This window comes from Chlamydotis macqueenii, chromosome Z, assembly GCF_036417535.1.
Source record: "Chlamydotis macqueenii isolate bChlMac1 chromosome Z, bChlMac1.mat, whole genome shotgun sequence".
Taxonomy (NCBI): domain Eukaryota; kingdom Metazoa; phylum Chordata; class Aves; order Otidiformes; family Otididae; genus Chlamydotis; species Chlamydotis macqueenii.
The window spans coordinates 26,620,266-26,640,724 of record NC_141593.1 but is presented as its reverse complement, the minus strand read 5'-3'; the positions used below and the strand labels follow the sequence as shown (position 1 = coordinate 26,640,724).

General features: G+C 36.0%; 1 protein-coding gene across 1 annotated transcript in view; it reads left to right on the top strand.

Annotated features, from left to right (window-relative positions):
• TNPO1 (transportin 1) overlaps positions 1-18,779 on the top strand; it is a 57,176-nt gene extending 38,397 nt beyond the window's left edge. The window contains exons 15-26 of the mRNA XM_086770194.1: positions 996-1,167; positions 2,624-2,710; positions 3,518-3,625; positions 3,826-3,984; positions 4,088-4,175; positions 5,278-5,376; positions 5,588-5,683; positions 8,539-8,614; positions 9,399-9,498; positions 12,106-12,180; positions 15,477-15,619; positions 17,184-18,779. Coding sequence (XP_086626320.1) covers positions 996-1,167; positions 2,624-2,710; positions 3,518-3,625; positions 3,826-3,984; positions 4,088-4,175; positions 5,278-5,376; positions 5,588-5,683; positions 8,539-8,614; positions 9,399-9,498; positions 12,106-12,180; positions 15,477-15,584 — 1,168 coding nt within the window. The 3' untranslated portion in view covers positions 15,585-15,619; positions 17,184-18,779. The remainder of the gene's footprint in view (positions 1-995; positions 1,168-2,623; positions 2,711-3,517; positions 3,626-3,825; positions 3,985-4,087; positions 4,176-5,277; positions 5,377-5,587; positions 5,684-8,538; positions 8,615-9,398; positions 9,499-12,105; positions 12,181-15,476; positions 15,620-17,183) is intronic.
• Positions 18,780-20,459: the final 1,680 nt, after the last annotated feature.

Sequence of the window (20,459 nt, the reverse complement as noted above, 5' to 3'; positions counted from 1 at the left end):
TTTAATTGGTGACACCAAAAAAGATGTTTCACTAAAACATTTTTTTTTTGCTCATGTTATGTGCCTTTCTGAAAGAATACATCATAATAATAGAATAAATTCGTAAATAAATAAAACAAGAATGCTAGCCACTTAGCGTTCACAGTTACATTGTGTTAAGAAAAAGGCATTTCTGTATTAGGTAGCACACTAGTATGGGATTGTTCACCTCATGTAGTGACGCATGTATTGTTAGTGCAGGGACAGGCTAACAATAATCTTGTTGACAGAAGCTAGGCCAGTAAATCTTCAATAGCTTGTAATCTTTTCTTTTCCTTAGTGTTTCTCTGAAGCTGCACGTCAGGGAGGGAGAGGGGTTTGGTTTGGGTGGGGTTTTTTAATGTTGTTCAAACAATTGACAGACAACCTCAAAAGTGTCCATGGTGCCATGATGTGTGCTTTGACCAAGGCTGGCTAAAATTGTTCATCCTCTGTCTTTGCTGTTAGTTTTCCATGTCTTTCTGTATCTTTTTATCTGTGTAGTGAACTGCTGAGAGTACAAGCTAATGTTGGCTTTGTACTGGCACAACAGCACTAGGGCTTCTAAATGCAGCTACAGCACACATTAAAGATAGTGGGCCATTTTTAACTTAAGTAAGCAGCTTTTGTTATGGTTCCTCCTATTTCCCTTAGTATATTGTAACTTGTGTACAGTAATGCTTTTCTCAGCAGGGGCTTCCTGTGTATACATGACAGGTTTTATAGCAATATTTTTTTAATTTTGTTCATCACAGTGTAAGAGCTGAATCCTTACTTGTTCAATCAAAATAGACTAAGGTTATCGCAGTAACATCATTTTGCAAACCTATCTTGGACGAATTTGAGGACTAAATACAGGTTAATGTTTAAACAGAAATGCGTAGGTGAGGTGTTTTGGAGTCTTCTTGTTTTGTTTTTTCAAAGATAACCAATCTGTTTGTTTTGTTGTTTGTTTGTTTTTTTTTTTTGTCCCTCAGTGCCTTTGCTACTCTAGAAGAGGAGGCTTGTACAGAGCTCGTTCCTTATCTTGCATATATACTTGACACTTTGGTCTTCGCATTTAGTAAATACCAGCATAAAAACCTGCTCATTCTTTATGATGCTATAGGAACTCTAGCAGATTCTGTAGGACATCATCTAAATAAACCAGTGAGTATACCTTATGTTCTGTAGAAGCACTCATCATAATTAAAAAATTGGTTCAGTGTTTTTTGTAGTGTGCTTTACATGTTAAAACAGAAATGCTGATATTTCTGTGTAGATTTTGACAATACTAAGTATTTACAGGTGAAATGCATAAATATTCACCATTTTTTGTTAATAGTTGTGTGTGTGGTGGCTTGTGAAATGTGCTTCCCATCATGGGTTGTTTTTTTTTTTCTCATGCTTACAATTTTTGAGCTCAGAAGAGATGCATATATCTATATAGATATGAAATGGTTATTTAAAGAAATTGGTGGAATATGTGTTTTAATTTCTAATGACTACCCCTTTTATTGTAACCAGTTTAAGTATAGGTAAGCTGCTCTGTGTGTCTCTTTCCAGTGTACTGGAAGACATCATCACTAGAAATTGCTTTATTAGAGAATGAGACGGGCATTCATTTTATATATAAAAACAGAATCATTTCAACAAAGCACAGATAGCACACAGGCAAATATAGTGAGGGTTTTTCAGTGCACATATATTAATTAATAGAATATGCCTGCATGTCACATGTACATCTTCTTCTTATGGTTATTGACATTTGGTTTATTTCTCTGTAGTGCTTCACATGACATAAACACACTGGAATAAAATTATTTGAGTTGTTTTCATGGCATTTTACTTGCCATCCGAGACTCCAAACCATCAAAGAACCTCTTTTTCAGTCTCTCTCTGGCCCTGGCCACCTTAACATCTGACAGTACCAGAGAGAAGCTAAATGGGAGCTCCTGGTGATGGTGAGACTTTCTTCAGTCACTTAGAATTTTGTGTCTTTGGACATAACATTAGCTGGCAGCATCTGTTGGCTCTCTAGATACCTTCTGAGAGGAACAGCACTATAGGGATGCCTTGTTCAGTGTCCCTGTGACTGTGCAGTGTCAGGGAAGATGCAACAGCTATAGAGAGAAGGGGTAAGTGCATCCTTCTGGAGGGATAGGAAAGTATTTTCTTTATGGATGGTTAGTTGTTTGAGGAAGAAGTTTCAGAAACTTAGGCTAGGGTTGTAGCATTAGGGCAATGGGAAATAGCTGAGAAAAGCACGTGGCAGACACACAGCCAGATTGCATTGCTAGTAAAAGCATTTTCCATAGGCCCTGAGGCAATCGTATAGATTTGTAACAACCCAAGCAGCTAGACTGAAACAAAACCTGGAGGTAAGGATTTGCTCTGAAAAGGTATTTAAGTGCTTCAGCAAAAAAAACAACCTTAAGATACAAATTGTAAATTCTAATATTAAACGACTTCTATTATTGCAACAATGAATTATGGTACATCAGGGGTTTTTTTTTCTGAAAAAGTAGAATATATAAAAATTCTTAATACATCAATTTTCTAGCTTTGAAATAAAATAGTATGCAGTGAAGTGTTTCAGCAGCTGATGCATTTTCATCCTAAACAGGAATATATTCAGATGCTAATGCCTCCATTAATCCAGAAGTGGAACATGTTGAAGGATGAAGATAAAGATCTCTTCCCTTTATTAGAGGTAAACATTAAAATGTGATTTTTTTTTTTTCTATCAACTTATTTAGGAATTACTCTTTCTACAAGAGATGCTCCTAGTAGGAAGTATAACTATAAAAGCCGACAGCGTTAGGTATTTCCCATTATGGACAAAATATTCTGACTGTAGTAAGAAAGTTTTACAGCTGAGGAAATGTCATTAGGTTTAGCAGAAATGTTTTAGATTTTTTTTTTTTTCTGCCGTTCTGGAGTGTTTTCTTTGATGGGATTCTTTTAGGAAAAAAAAAAAAATGTTCCATCCTCTTTCTATTCCTGTCTCCTCTCTCCTTGCTCTCCCTCCATCTCTCCATTAAAACTATTGTCAGACAAGCTGAAGGTATGAACCAGATCATGTAGTCTATTCTCTGTACTTTCAGAGTGTGAAACAGGAAAGAACTTCTAGAAAAATTAGTTTCATAACTGTTAGGTAATGTTAGGGCTTGCACACGGTCAAGATACTGAAGCTTAGTGTAAGTGCTAGATGAATTATTGTCATTGTTTTTCTATGCGCTTTCTTGGCTACCTTTAAGAAAATGCTGCTGATGATAAATTTTCTCAACTAGCAGATGTAGGAGAGAGTAACAACTTGCAGATAGTTGTCTTGGCTCAACTAATCAATACTGCCTTCCTAGGTTGTGTTTACTTAATCAGTGGATGGGTGTACTTAAAATGTTAATATCTTGTAAGTTACCTCTCCTAGGTAAAAGGCACTTCAGAGATGTGAGGAAACATAGTGACTGTTTTCTCTCTTTTTTTTTTTTTTTTTTTTTTTTTTCTCCCCTAATTCCAGTGCCTGTCGTCAGTTGCTACTGCCTTGCAATCTGGCTTTCTTCCATACTGTGAACCTGTGTACCAGCGTTGTGTAAATCTGGTGCAGAAGACTCTTGCACAAGCCATGGTATTTTCCTATTGCTATTCCAGTATTTTCAGAATATCTCCTTAAACCAATATATTAGCTATGTAAAGTTAACGAGTTTGCAGGGAGATTTGCAGTATAAAAAGTGAATATCTAAATGAAGCTGCAGTTCTGAAACTTTTTATGCATACACCTAAAAAGGTCTAAGACTCATTTTGAAAATGCGCACTTATTTGTTGCAGTTGCATAATGCTCAGCCAGACCAATATGAGGCTCCAGATAAAGATTTCATGATTGTGGCTCTTGATTTACTCAGTGGTTTAGCTGAAGGACTCGGAGGCAACATTGAACAGCTAGTGGCTCGCAGCAATATCCTGACACTAATGTACCAATGCATGCAGGTGAGATAAATAACCTGTTTGATCTAAGAATTTTCTTTCTTAAAACAATCAGAAACACTTTGAGAATTGTCTTTTTTTTTTTTTTTTTTTGTCTTCTCTTTAGGATAAAATGCCCGAGGTACGGCAGAGTTCTTTTGCGTTGTTAGGTGACCTGACAAAGGCGTGTTTTCAGCATGTTAAGCCTTGCATCGGTATGTTTCTTTTACATACTAAACAATTAACTTGTTTTACAAACTGATAAGAGGCTGGTTTAGCCATTGTTAAGATCCCTTTTCTGTGGGTTGCCTTTTTATGGTGATGTAAGTTTTCATTTTCCTTTATCAGCAAGAGTCTGTAGTCTCTTCTCCTTCAAATGGTGTGTTTAAAAGATATGTTCTTATTTTTGTAGATAGTGCAAAAGTTCATTTTTGTCCTTGATTTTTATAGTGTAACAAGCTATCTGTTGTGCTGGAATACAGCAAAACAGCTGTACTTGTTGCTTGCTTTAAATTCTTGAATTTGCAACTTTTTTTTTCTACTAAATAAAATCATATCTATAAAATGGTACAATCATAAAATATATATAATATATATCATAAAATTATATATATATATAAAAATTAGAAAACTTGGCTAGAGGATAGCTTTTTTTTTTTTTTTTTTGCTGTGTTTTTAATTTCAGCAGGGAAATAGCATCAGTTATACACTTCCATCATATATGCTGTCTTTTCTCGCAGATAATCTTGAGATATGCTTAACTTGCCAAATGAATGCTTGGATAGACTTGGAATTTAAAGTTTATTTGGCAGATGTTATGATCTATCTTTGTGACTAATTTTTTCTTAATATTTAATCAGAGATGCAATTGCCTTCTAGGCATGATTGTTTTTTCAAGCATAGCTGAATACATAACTATCCAAGTTGTTCAACTGTATTATAAAACTGGAAGTACTTGCAGCTGTGGATTTTTTTTTTTTTTTTCCCCTCCTCTCTCCTCCCCTCTTCCCCCAACCCCAGCAAGGAAAGGGGAGGAAAAAAGGTTTCTAGAGTTACATAAAGCTAAAGTCTATTATAAACATTTTAAAATCATAATTTGAAAATATTTGCATTGATCTGCTTAGGTTCTAAAATCCAGATTAATATGTAGCAGAAATGTAGTTCCTGTTAATTCATGTAAAGCACTTTCCAAGCATTTAAATAGGCTTACATGACTTTTTGAAAAAAAACTGTGTTTTTTTTCCCCCCATGATCTTACAGTAATGGGACAAGATGGTTGTATTGTGTGATGAGATTCTAAAATATTGTTCTTTCTAGCTGATTTCATGCCAGTTTTGGGAACCAACCTAAACCCTGAATTCATTTCTGTGTGTAACAATGCTACGTGGGCAATTGGGGAAATCTCCATCCAGATGGGTAAGATTTATATTTTTCTTTGAATCTCTGCACGCTTGCCATGGTTTCTCTGGGTGATTTGGGGCATTTTTTTTAGGGATAATTTCATGTGAAAATTTTAATGAAATTTGAGATTCTTGTCCTTGTTATTAAGTTCAATATACTTCATCTATTTAGATTATGTATATTAATGGTAATTTTATTCTGATTTTTTTTTTTTACACTATTTCAGGTGTAGAGATGCAGCCTTATATTCCAATGGTGTTGCACCAGCTTGTAGAAATAATTAACAGACCCAACACACCAAAGACGTTGTTAGAGAACACAGGTACCCAAAAACTGAACCATACGTGGTGAAGGCAATTAGAGATTTTTTTGTAGCAATTGAAAAAATTGCATAGGGGAACCACACCAGAACTGATTTGTATTTGGCTTTTATAAACAAAAACAACTCTGTTTTGCAGAAGCTCTTACAAGTCTCAGTCTTGCAGCAAATCATCTATCATATATCTAGATTCTTAAAGTTATTGCTTTCTTACTTCTATAATATTTGAGACTCGTTTATCATCTGTTGAATAAAGTATTCTTCCAGTTTTATTTATGTTTTGAATATGACAAATGTATGCAGTAACACTTAAAGACTTAGTTCACACTAATTTTAGTATATGCATGTCCTTACTTGTGTACTGTATATATATGTCTAGTGTTTGAAATAAATGTAATTGGCATATATAAAACAAATCATTAACTCTTTTAATTTACAAAAAAATGCACTCTTGTTTTAAAGATAAACTTGTAATGTCATGCACAAAAATCTAGATCTGTGATGGTAGTTTTACCACAAGATAACTGAAATTATGTGTAACTTCTATTACCCGATCACTAAATAACAAATTTCTGAAAAGAATTCTAATAATGGTATGCATGTTTTATGTTCTGGCCCACAGCTTTGGCTTCCAAATTGGGAGCAATCCCCAAATGCCTTACTGGATCAGAATTTCTGAGGCTTGTTTCTTTTGCATTTATAGAGGTTACGTTCTGGTATGAAGAGCACCTTCCATACTTCAGCAAAACTTTATTAATAATTTGACAGATTTCTGCTTTACGATTTTACTCATTGAGAATTTTTTTTTATTTGAAAGCTAACTGTCTTGTAAGAAAATGACAGTTTAGTCGTTATACCTGATATGATTGAAAATGATGCAAATTCAGTGATAGTTATATTTTTTGAGCTAAGCAGGAGACAAATCAGAGATTTTTCAATGCATATTTTGCCTCTGGTATTCTCTAAACTTAAAAGCTGTGCTTTCTCTACCCCACTCACCCTACCTCCAGTTAGTATGGAAGGTGAACTTGAAGGAAAAATTACCTAGTTGTCTGGCATATTAGAGGTACTACTTTTTGCAAAGATAATTTTGGAGCAAATACCTACTTGTTATGAAATATACCATGGAATACTATAGCAATACAAATTTTCTTTCCCCCTGCCCTCACCCCCTTCCTCTGCACTGATGGATGTGTAATACCTGTAACTGAGAGGCATCCAGTACTTAAATGTTTGCTTCCATCATTGTTAGAGAATTTTTGGAAGCATCCAAACACTCCTTTTTTTATTATTATTCCATTAATAGTTACTTTAAATGTGGATGCATAACTGCAAATAAATGTTGAGTGTGGTGTATTTATAAGTTTGTTGTGGGATATTGTGCTGCATGCCACTAGTATGTGCAAGAATATTACTGTTTTCTGCTTTAGCTTGCTATGTAATGAGCTATGAAAACACTTCTCCTATGGAAACATGAGACCACCTTAAATAAAAATAATTGCATAGAAAATAACTAGTACATGCCAAAAAGTTGAGCTTTGACAGAGATCACTATACCTCAGCTGTGAGAATTTACAGATAAAACTTAGGTGTGTATTTTCATTTGAAAGTAGCACTTCAAATGCAGTTTCGTAAGTTAGATCTGCTGGAAATTTTAGACACTGCATATTGAAATTCAGTAACATCAGGGCAAAACAGTACATTACCAGTGAGCTGCAGCTTTCATGGAATTAGTATATTCCAAACTGCTGGTATATCCTACACCAAACTTTGATTGGAGAAAGCATCATCTGCTTTATTGCACGTTTCATGAAACTGTTCACAAATGCCTGTTAATTAGAGTGTTGCATAGTATGTCCCTTGAACGTAGGTTTCCTTTCTCTGCTTCATATAAATCTGCTGGATTTTAGTATTACTCATGTATTTTGCTTCAAGTAATTCTGATACATTATTCCCCACCCTCTCCTTTTTCTAAAGATTAATCTTTCGTGAGTTGAGCAAACACCATTAAAACACATTTGCATGATGATATTTTCTTCAGTTCATCCCTCAAAACAAAGGACCAAACTACCTAATCATGTGGTGAAGCAATTTTGCTTTTCATGTGGTCTTATGCCTTGGTATCAGAAGTTAGATTCTTGTACAATTTCTACGAGGGAGCCTTTTATGAACAGGAGAAATACTGAGATTAAAAAATTAACTTTCTGTAGTCAGTTGCTGTGAGTTAGCAACAACTTTAAATTAAATTCTCTATGAGATTATGAAGAAGACAAATATTTGGTGCTTTTTGATAAGTTCTTAATCTATTTAGTGTTTTTAGATAGACCATAATAATTTCCAGGTAAAAGTATTTGTAAATGTATTATTACCGATAGAGTAGATCTATTAAAATCTTCAATTCTTAATATTGAAAAAAATAAAATGTTTAGAATACCTGATGCTAAAACTGAAAATGGTTAATTACTTTTCATCACGAGTATCCATAATAGTAGATTTGAATAAAAACTTCAAAATGTATGGTAGGTAAATTTACTGTAAGAGATTACCCTGAAGAGGGGAGAATTACTGCTTGCATCAGAAAGCCTTTGGAATTTAAATTGTGTTTTTGGTGTTCTCTCATTTACTTCTTTAATTTTTCTTTTACCCTGGAGAGTATACCATATATGTTGCTGCCTCTTATTTAGGGGGTGGTAATAAACAGCACTGGTGAAATCTTATGTTTATTATCATACACAGATTCTGTTGGTTTCTGTTTCTGAGTTATTTGTTGTTTTTTCTTTATTTTTTCTCCTCCCCCCTCATTTGCTCATGTCTTGGTTGGCGTTTGGTGGTGTATAACCGTGATTGCGTTACCTTAGCAATAACAATTGGTCGTCTTGGTTACGTTTGTCCTCAAGAGGTGGCCCCCATGCTACAGCAGTTTATAAGACCCTGGTGTGTATTATTCAATCTTTTTTTTTAAATCATTTTTCTTCACTCTCTCTCTTTCTTTCTTCTCTCTATCTCACTTTTAGATATATTTTCAGTTGGTTACAAAATCTCAATCCTTAATCATTGCCAACCATGTGACTAATCTTGTCCTATCAGGTTTGTGAGTTTTTAGTAGCACCGTCATGTATTCTTTATGTTGTGGCTAACGACTAATTTATGCATGGGATAAGATTGTCACATGCTTGCTGTGTTAAAGCTTGACTATGAAAGAGCATTTTAAAATCCACCAGAATGATAATACAATGCATGCAAATACTGTAAAATTTAAACCGTGCATTACTTGACTTAAAATTCAGTCTATGGCTTGAATTGCTGTAAGGAATATATGTTTATAGATTTGTTATGTACAAAATAGCTTGCTTGCTGCGGTAAAAGTTAAATAACTGTTCCGTAAGTGGTATCTGACATAATTCATACTGTGATAGTATTATATGTTCTGCTTCTAATAATAATAGTTTCTATAAGTATTTCAGATACACGTTTCTTTTGTATTTAATGGAATATAGGTCACACTTTCTAACTGTACATAGTGCAACAGGAGAACAAGATTGTGGAGTTGATGGGAATATGCTAGTAAAGTGTCCAACAAGTGTTTTTCTAAGTGTTCAAAATAGTGTTTCAGATCACTGTATCAGTGTGACTTATTCCATCAAATACTATCATCTAGTTCTGACTTGACTGAAGAAAATGTAATAGACTTAGCTAAGTTTTGCTCTCCAACTTCTAGGTGCACCTCTCTGCGAAACATAAGAGACAATGAGGAAAAGGATTCAGCGTTCCGTGGGATATGTACCATGATCACGGTCAACCCCAATGGAGTACTCCAAGTAAGATACATTAATAGATCTTAACTTCTCTAGTGATGTAAAATTTACTGAAAGCTGTATAGGGAGTATGAGAAAGTTTAGCTTGATGTGATTCCCTGCAGTACAAGATGTAGCTTTATTTTGAGGGCAAGGAAGCAAAAATGTTTATATTGCAAACGATACATACCATCATGCTTCAGTAATTATCACCTAGCAAAGGAATGGAGAGGAGGATTGTTAAATTCAGTTTGTCTTTTACTTACAAAGAATATGTAAATATTGAACTTTGATTTAAAAAAACCTGTCTTTTGATACTTCTGCCAGGTAGTATTCTGTCAGGGCCTGTATGAAAATAAAGGGCAAAAGTTGACATAATTACACCTATTTTCCAGATATAACCTAGGCTTTTAAAACAAGAAACAGAAAAAAAAAAAAAAAAAAAACAACAAAACAGTAACTACTCCTTCATTCTTCAAACTAGGGTAGGGAAGAGTCTATTTCAACTTTGGATACATAGCTTAAATAGTCAATGTGATAAGGAACATGTGCTCTTTAAAAGAAATAGTACATCGGAAGAATAGAGTATGACTTGCCCTTTAGTCTCCATACCTCCAAAGTAAAGCTGTACCAATGTAATATTTTCTAAGAGGAAAATTAAGTTGATTTTCTCTCTCCTCTGCCTGGAATTCTTCCTCCTGAAACACAAGAATTGAGACTCTGCCTTTTTTTGAAATTTTCAGTTAATTTATCTTACGCTTTATTCTGTACTTAGCATTTCACTCTTCTGCTGTCCATTTGTTCTTTCATATAGCTTAAGAGGAAGGGATAGTTAAGGACTCTTTTCATTATCCTGTCTCTCCTTCTTTGTAGTTGTTATCTTCAGCTCCTACCCAAAAACATGTGCATTATCAAACAAATTATTAAAGACTGGTGTTTTAAGGGCATTGTAGGAGGTAATGCATGACAGCAGATGAACTAGGCATAGGGATTTTGGGGTGGCTTTTGTTTTGAACCTGTATGATAAACATTCTGTATGTCCCAGAAAAAACTTCTGACTCTGCTTAAAGAAATACAGCAGCTTTTTTCCCCAACTGGAAATGCGTGAGAGAGTGAGTGTTGTGATTGTAATCTTCAAATTATTGCTTGTTACTAAGATTCCTGAAGTTGTGTGTATACTGAAAGAATTAACATTAGACAAGTGTGGTGTTGGAGGGGAGAATTGTTTTTTTAACTGTAGTTTTATTTAATCAAAAACCTGATTAAACAAGGTGTCGTAGTTCAGCCCCGATCGGACCAGACTACGCAGTCTCTCTCTCACTCCCCCCGCACCCCGAGAGAACAGGGAGAGAAAAATATAAGGAAAAACGACTCGAGGTTTGAGATAAGGACAGGGAGAAATCCTTAAAGTTACCGTCATGGGCAAAACAGACTCGACTTGGGGAAAACTATTCATTTATTACTACAAACAGCAGGATAATGAGACAGAGAACAAGATGACCTCCCCCCACCCCTCCCTCTTCCCAAGCTTAACATTATCTCTACCACCTTCCCTCTCCGAGCGGCACGGGGGAAGGAGGGAATGGGGGTTGCAGTCAGTTCATCATATGTTGTTTTACGCCGCTGCTTCGTGGTCGGGGGAAGAAATCCTCACATTCCTCCCCTGCTCCAGCGTGGGGTCCCTCCCACGGGCCACAGTCCTTTGTGGAACTGCTCTGGCGTGGGTAATCTCTTCCACGGGTGCAGTCCCTCTAGAACAGCTGTCCCAGCGGGCCCTCCACGGGCCACAGCTGCCTTCAGGCATCCACCTCCCCCGGTGCGGGGTCCTTCACGGGCTCCAAGTGGATCTCTGCCCCTCCGTGGACCTCCATGGGCTGCAGGGGGACAACCTGCTCCACCATGGTCGTCACCACAGGCTGCAGGGGAACCTTGGCCAGGAGCCGCATTACTCCTCCCCCTCCTTCTGAACTGACCTTGGCGTCTGCAGCCGTTCCTCACAACAGGCTGGTAGATGTCTCTCAGGATCTTTTTTTACATCTTATTCACTTCTCATCTCCTCTCCACTTCCTGCAGCCGGGCTGGACCGAGTCGGGCCCAGTCGGCTGCCTGGCGAGAGGCCAGAGGGTGAGGCCTGCAAGGCCCATGAGGCCTGCGCCTCCCCCTCTGCGCCTCTGCCCCCGCTCAGCTTCTTCACATCTTCTCTTCTCTCCTTTTTTTTCTGTTTTCCGATTCTTAAATACGTTATCGCAGAGGCGTCATCACGAGACATTCTGCTACCGATTGGCTCGGCCTTGGCCAGCAGTGGGTCCGCCCTAGGCCTGGCCAAGTCCCCTGAACAAAGGGGAGCGACTTCTAGCAGTTTCCTACAGAAGCTACCACCTTAGGCCCCCCCTACTAAACAAAACCACAACACAAGGCTATTCCTACTCTCAGTTATTTCTCTTTCTGAGCACTTAAGTGTACAATAAGTCACTGTTCTTGTCAGAATTATCTGGAAAATAAATACATAAAAACAAAAGCAATTGTGAATTAGGATCAAAGACCTGGCATAACTCATAGAACGAACATCAAGCATTGTCTTCAGACCTATAAATTGAGGTTTCTAACCTGTGTGATTGTTTAATCTTATAGGACTTTATTTTTTTTTGTGATGCTGTTGCATCGTGGATTAGCCCAAAAGATGATCTCCGAGACATGTTCTGTAAGGTAAGATTTCTAATATAACAGTATATCCTAACTGTGGTTGTTTTGTATCCTCTGGTTTTTCTTGCTTTCTGTTTCCACTGTTAGCACTTACTGTATTTGTGGTCATGGAGGCTTCTTTGCAAGGTCATAAATTTTCAGACAAAACAACATTAAAATCTTGAGGTTTTTTTTAAACCCATATTTTCTTACATGCATTTGGGTTATTCCGGACTTTTAAAACGGTGTTAAAAAGTTCACTTGAGATCTTATTTGAAGGGATAGTCATCCTCAAAGAGCTTTTCATAATGTCCAGCCTACTTTGTTTTGCCTGCATTTAGAAGAAGAGGGGTTTTTATAGCACATGTAAGACTTCTTTCTAGAAAATCAGATTTGTAGGGTTCAAGACTATTTGCTACAAACATGCTTACTTTCTTTTGGAGAAATATCTAGAAAATTGCAAATGAAAAATATAGCAGTGGTATCCTGATCTGCTTCTCAAACAAACACAACCCAACCAAAAAAAACTGTTTCATGAACAGATGCTATTACTGTTCAGTAGTGTGGCTCCCCTGTTTTTAGGAAGGATATATATCAAAAGCTCATTATGCTCCTCTTAAATAAAAAATGGAGCATATTTCTAAGTACTTACTAGTGTCATGGGCCAGTACTGGCACTTTTTTTTTCCAAGTAATTCCCTGTGTGAGCATCAGAACAGAAGCTAGAACTTTTGTATCCCATCTTTAAGACTAAAGACAGAAATTTCACAGTCCTAGTTAGCCTCTTAGGTAACTGGTCTCCTTCAAAGGAACATCAGGTCCAGGAAATGCACAGCTGTGAGTATACTATCATCAGCAGAAGGAATCAGCGAACACAATCTTAAAAGAAAGTCCAGGATGCTGTCTGTGGTGATTGTTGAAAGCAGTCTCATTGCGTGTTTCTGCATTGGTTCTTCATCACTAAATACTTGCTTCAGTAAGTTAGGCTCCTCTTTTTCAGATTCTTTCTAAGTTATCCATGTGAGATCTAATGCATTCAAACTAGACCAAATGGTTCTTGGTCACTTAGCATAAGGATATCCTTGCTTTTTAAAGTGTATTCTTCTGCACTTTTTGCCATTCAAGACAGGAGACAAAGCTGTCTTCAGGTGATGGCACATATGACTTTTAGTAACCTAAAAACTTCCTCATGAATACATGATTGCTGAGTCCAGTTAGCTGTTTTTCCAACAAATAATTATGCCTTTCAGGAACAACGGAAAAAAACTGGATTGGCCAGTGGTGTGGGTTTTTTTGTTTTCTTTTGGTTTCTAGCACTAGAGCTGCAAGAGAAAATAGTTCTTCCAAGTGCATGGGCAGATAAGCTGCCAGTGTTGAAATCTGACACATACCCTAAGAATTATATCACTTATATAACCAAGGTATCTGAAGATTGTAGGTGAAGCTTGCTTGCTAAAACTCTACTGGAAGATTATTTTTAAAGAATTTCTTTGCCATACCTGAACATTCTTAGATTTTCAGTAGTTTCTTGGCAGCTGGCTAATGTGACTGTTTGGGTTAGGAAAGAGAGGTGAGCCTGCTTGTGGAAGGCCTCTTTCAGGGAGGAAAGCAGTCAGATAACTCATGACACTGTAATGTCATTATCACTACATCCTGTTTAAGAACAGCTTTGCTTGAGAATGTTGTGCTGACGGTGAACTTGGTACAACGATCTTTAATTTTGACACTGCCTTTTCTGTTAGGATGTGTTTGTGACAGACTGTTCCACAATTCAGTATCACTGACTTTAAAAAACAAAAACAAAACTTGCAGCTCTCTTGGCATAATTTTCTATGAGAATAAGCCATTTCATCTGCTTTTGTTCTTTCTGATGTTTGCCTTTTAACCTGTTGTTTTCAGAGCTAATATACCAAGACCTTTTTGATTGTACCATTTAGTTTTCATAGTTTTCAGTTAATTTATTACGTTGAAAGGTTCCAGACTGAAACCTCTAGATTTTTGGGTTGGTTTTTTTTTTTTTTTTTTTTCCCCGCCCTCTTTCACTGGCTTTTGACTGCCACTGACTGTGGATCTCTGTTCTTTCAAAACACAAAAGATTGTAATAGCTTCCTTTTTAGGAACAGTTGTCTTACAGGTTCCATGGAAAAAAACAGAGGTCTCACAGGATGTTTTTGTATTTGTTCTAGAAATTGACATGTATTCATTCTGTCAAATGCTAGCTGCAGTTTTGGCTCAGCTTTCTTCCCGCAATATATCACACATTTTAAAAAGAAATGTGAATATGGTAATCTCAACATATATAAACTCTGTTTGTATGTATATATATATATATATATATATATATATATATATATATATATATAAAAAACCATATATAAATGGTTAGCATTCTGAAATAGCCTAACTATTTTGTAAGTCACTGTCCTGGTTTCAGCAGGGATGGAGTTAATTTTCCTCTCAGTAGCCAGTGTGTTTTGGATTTCATACGTGAAGAATGTTGATAAACACCCGGATGGTACAAGTTGCTGTTAATGAGACCAAGGACCCCGTCCAGCTTTCCAAGTCTCACTAATGCACAGATGCAGGAAGCTGGGCGAAAAACAGACAAAATAATTGACCCACACTGGCCAAAGAGAATATTCCATGCCATAAACATCATGCTCAGTATATAAGTGGGGGTTGGCCAGGGTGGGTATCTGCCTTCCTGGCATCCATACCTCTCTCTCGTTTGCTGGCATTGTTCCCTCTACGTTGCTGGCTCCCTTTTGCTCCTTTGCTTGCTGCTCATTTTAATTTCTACGATTGCTGCTCAGGACGGGCTGTATTGGTCATTGGCACATCAGGTGGTGATATATCCTGTACTGTTCATTTTGTATATTTTAATATCCTTATATTCTGTTATTGTTGTTTTCCTTTGCTGTTCCAGTAAACTGTCTTTATCTCAATCCATGACTTTTCCTTTCTTCCCAATTTCTCTCCCCCATCCCGCTGGGGAGGGGGACAGTGAGCGAGAAACTGTAGTGACTAGGGCTAAACCACGACAGTCACCTTACTCATTAAAAATATGTATAAATATGTATACATACAGTAATTTGTGTGGGTAGCTATTTTCTCTATGTCACTCTTTAAAAGAAAAAACATTTCAGTTAAGAAAGACATTACTAGACTTCCTTTGTTTCTTATGAGCTTTTCAATATTAAATTGGAGAATTCAAATAGACAGATGTACAGTCCAGCACTTTGTGACTTACTGCATATATTGCTAGTAAATAATGTATCCTCTATTTAATGATTAACTTGACTTCCTCCCTCTCATGTGTAGATTCTTCATGGATTTAAAAATCAAGTTGGGGATGAGAATTGGAGGCGTTTCTCTGACCAGTTTCCTCTTCCCTTAAAAGAGCGCCTTGCAGCTTACTATGGAGTTTAACCTCATGCACTGTAGCTGCAGTCCCATAATTAGAGGTGAGCACACAAATCTTCATTGCTAAGCAGAGCTGCATAACAGACTTTCTCCCTGTTTGTGTTACATGAAACATAATTAATTTCTCAGAGTAGAATTTTTCAGATACACTGAATGAGATGCTTTTCCTTCCTATAAGAAGGAAAAAAAAAGGGATGATAGCATACCTAAATTATGGTAGCTCTAGCAAAAGCAGTTGTCTGACTCTGTTATTTTATTTTTACAGACACAGAGGGAAAGAAAGAAAAAGTGAGTGTATTATATGCACAGTTGTGAACCAAGATAAGGTTGGAAGTGTAGGTATAACAAAGTGCCAATTCAAGTTTAATAAGCGAAGTGGTGAATATGATCCTCAAGCCATCATACTAAAGACACAAGTTCCTTTGTGTCACACGAATTAGTAATGGCAAACGTGATCTAAGCAGGAATATTCCTCTAAGATAGGAAAGCAAGTTTGTTAACCCGCTTTTGCCATGAGAAGTCCAATATAGATGATCTACTAGATACTAGATGATCTTTGCACTGAATAAAGGATGTTCTGCTTATCTGTAGCTCTACTGTAACTGTAGAGCTTGATGTTTTGGGGAGGCTGATGTGTTTATTATTACCATGTTCCTTTTTGTGCACCAGTTCAGAATTGTTACAATTCTCTGTGGAGAATTATTCAACTTCAGCAAAGAACAGTGATAGCGCATTCTAAAACAGTTATATTATTATACCATCTCGCTATATCTGTGCACACTGTATAAAGGAAATTTCCTGTGTGTAAAGTAGTGTGATACTGTGAAGAGATTATTATACTACTTAAAAAAAGAAGATTAATTAAGTTTATTCATCAGTCTTTATATGAATTTGATACTTGCTGTAGAATTTTTGTACTGCAATTATGGGAGTGAATCATTAAATTCTTTTTTATTGTTGAATGGACAACTGTTTAAAAGTCAGCCTCAGATTTTTTTTTTCAAAGTCAGTGACATAAGAAATCCTGTTTGAATTACATGTTTGATGTGAACAATGGATTAAAAATAAACCAATTCCAAATATTTACATATTTATCCATGAGGAGAGTTTAGTTCTGACATAAGAGTATTTTCTCCTCCTAGCAAAGAGGAATTCAAAGTGATAAAATTCGCCATTATTCTCAGTTTGAACTGAGGAGACACTATGGCTGTCTTGATTGACCAACCTAAAAGTGAAGTTGTTAGAATATTAAACACATCTGTTACTGACCTTTCTTAAAGTCATAACTACCTCATAATTCTGTGCTAAAAATGGAAAAGCTGGTTAGAATATATAGGACTTCTTTTGTCTTAAATCTAAGCTTAGTGACAATAGTGACAATATATGCTTTAAGGCATATATTGTTCTTTCATGAACAATAATTTTCCTGTTCTAATAGGCTCTTTACAGACTTAAAAGGGAAAATCTAGGCATAAATTCATTTTTTTTAAGTTAAAGGTTGGCACCTACTGCTTAAAAAGGCAAAAAAGCTATTTGTTTATGCACAGATCTGTCAGTTAAGGTTCAAGGTAAGATGTAAGTAATCTTTTTCTTTCTGTTTTACAGGTCCTTCAGTCTGGGAGACTATGAGGGAGCCTCTGCACCCAGGGAAAATGTTACCCTTTACTGGGGGGAAGGGTAAACCAGTAGGGAATACAGTACAATCCCAACCCTACTGGGAGGGGCGGGAGGGAGGTGTTGCCGTCACTGTATTAAGTCGATGTTGGGAAATGTTTTAACATCTGGAGCCTTTGTGGGTGGAAATCTGTCTCCTATTACAACTCTGCACTGGATGTGAAGAAGAAAAAAAAAAAAGGAATCTAGTCACAAAACAGAACATTCTGGAATATTGTGGGGAATTGTACCAAAATAAGAACCATATAATTGAACCATAGGGATACGTAAAGAGGAAAACAATTTTGCGCACAATAAAGGAAACCTAAGAATGGGGGTCACAAACAGTAAAAGGCTTTCTTTTTTTCTTTTATTTTTTTTTAAGTAAGGGTTTTCTACATTATTTCATCCTGCTTGATGGGATTCCTAGGTATTTGCATGTTAATGAAGAACTACACAAATGAAGTTAGTAAAGTTAAAATGCAGCTTGTGTCTGTATTAGGAGCAGGCACTTGCAATGTACAATATAGAAACCCCATCATAAATTAATAAAGGTTAACTTGGACAAACTGAAGCAACCTGCAAGCTGCCAAATGAGTCACTCCTTTCATGTTTGGGGTAAGGGGAGGGACACTTCAAAGGAAAGATTAGCATCTTAATTTTTACAGTAAAAAAAAGAATTAAAGTAGTGGATATGATTTGATTATTGTACTTCATTAGATTTAATTTCTAGAGTAAGGCATTATTCTTAATGTGCAGTTTAAGGTTCAGGCATGCGTTCTGGCTCATAGTGATCAGAAGTAATTTAAATTAGTGGGAAAGTAGCATGCTTGCATCACATAGAGTGAAATTGGTATACATTTACCTACGTTGCGCCAGTTTTGTGTTGCAGTTTACCAATTCAATATAGCCCTGCATTTAAAATTCCTTTTTAAGATTCTGTGGATTTTATTTTTATTAAGAATATAGATATAAAGTACTGTAGTTAACAATTAGGCCTTGAAATACCTTTTTAGGATCTGTTAAGAATAAGATTGATATTGTATTGTGTGTAACCTGCACAATGTGGAAAGCTGATATAGCTGTGCAAAATATTTGCCTCTGTGCTGTCAGTGTGATGTGCTTTCTGCATGGTTATATACTAGTGATATTATCAGAATCTCTAAAAATGAGTTACATGGTAAGACCCGTTAAAGGCTGCATAAATGTTAGTTGGCACGTAAAGACAATTGTAGAAGTTGATGACATGATTGCTATATTTGTGTTTATTCCCACTCAAGATATTACCTTCTACGCTTTCTTTTTGTTCAAAGCATGATCTTAAGAGATGTTTAAGTTAATGGATGTAATGCAGGGTATCTACACTGTATCGGCGCATGTTGGTGGCCCTTTGTGATGTAGTTAAATGCAAAAGGGTGCAAGTTTAAAGCTACGGAGTGAAAGTTGGTTTGGATCCTCTTCATTTCATTTGTTTAGCTTTTCTGTTTTGTTTTTTTTCTCTACTTACATGTATTCCTGTGAATAAATCCTTGTTAAGTTAACCCTTTACTTTTCCTTCCATGTGTATTTTCTTACGTACTGTGAATGTGAAATCCTAACTGGTACACTTGATCTTGTGTCCATCTGAAAGTGGCAAGTCTTTAATAATTTAGATTGCCTAAAGAGTATCCCATGATGATTAAGGAAAATGGAGAGATTTTTAACTCTGCTGGTCAGAGGTGAAGCCACAGCTTTCCATTTTTCAAGTGCTGCGTAATTAATCTGCAAAACAAAATTAAGCCATAACAGCCTTTTTGTAGATTTAGTTTCTCACCTTTGCATTGCAGAATGGATACTGGATAACAGTTTTGGGGGTTTTTTGTTTGGTTGTTGTTGGTTTTTTTTGTTTTGTTTTGTTTTAAGAACTTGCTCTTCTTTGCATGCTTCTGTTCTTTCACTGTTGAATGAATTAGCCATTGCACTGAAGTTTGAGCTGTGTGAGTGTGAACTTCTAAATGCTGTTTTAAGGAGTTTTGATTTTTTCTTTTTTTTTTTTTTTTTTGCATGATAGCGCGAATGTAAAACATGCATACTTTTTTTTTTTTTTTTTTTTTTGGCTTTGCAAATTTTAATGGATTATGCCTGAAGAATAGTTTGGACATGTACTGTATGAAGTACATTGAGTAATGCTAGTACACAGTATGTATTCAATTTGGTCAAAATTGCATGTGATAACTTGCTTTCAAATTACTTTGCTTTGTAAAATTCCTTCTTAAATAATAACTCTGAGGTAAATTAGTAATAGTCACTAAAAACACTTTAAAACCAAATTCTAGAAGGAAAAAAAACCCAAACCTTTAAAATTTGGCAAGGTGGAATATTATTTTAGACCCAAACTTGCTTTAATTTTGAGTATGCTTCAACATTAGGGTAAGAGTTTCAGAGTAATGACACTAAAATTTTGTAGAATAGAAAGCCTACCCAACTAATACTGTAGTGTAACAGCTAGAATCTGAGTTTAACTAATCTCCTTAAATTTCAGAAAGCCCCTTTAACCAAATAAAACCACTCCACCTCACCTCAGATTAGCTTAGGATGCCACTTTTGTACATACATATTTTAATAGGTATTTGTACAGATGTGAACTGATCTGGTATTAACAGCAAGGAAAATAACTAAAATAAGGCAGAAATAAACAGGACTTTAAAAATAGTCTTTTTTTATCACTAAGTTTTCTCACGGTATATTTTAAAGCAAATAAACCATATTCTTAATGCATAATATAGCGCAGAGATTTGCAGAAGCCATTTAGGGTATAATGTGAGGTAAGAAAAGTTCTGAATCAGCATTAACGTTTATAATTCAATTATTGCATCATGGGATATATAAAAAGAATCTTAATTCTTGTGGTGTAGTCTTGACAGTTCTTGAATGTTGACTGAATGTTTATACTGGTAGAATTGTGAGTTTGTCTTTGTTACATTCCAGTGTTTCTGCCTCTTGGCATGCTAAAAGCACGGCTTACTTCATTTGCTCCTTACACACTGAATAAAGTGCTGTTAGTGTGCTAAACTACAGAAATAGCCGCTGCTAAGTAATGGTGTAGATTTTCTACTTGAATTTTTTTGTTGTAGGAACCTCAGGAGGTCAGTGTTTACTGTTTTTATATATGCCTTTTTCCTGTTTTGAGTTTCCCTTTTTGAAGGATTCTGAGAGTGAACAAAAGCTGCTGATCAACCTAAGTTGGTA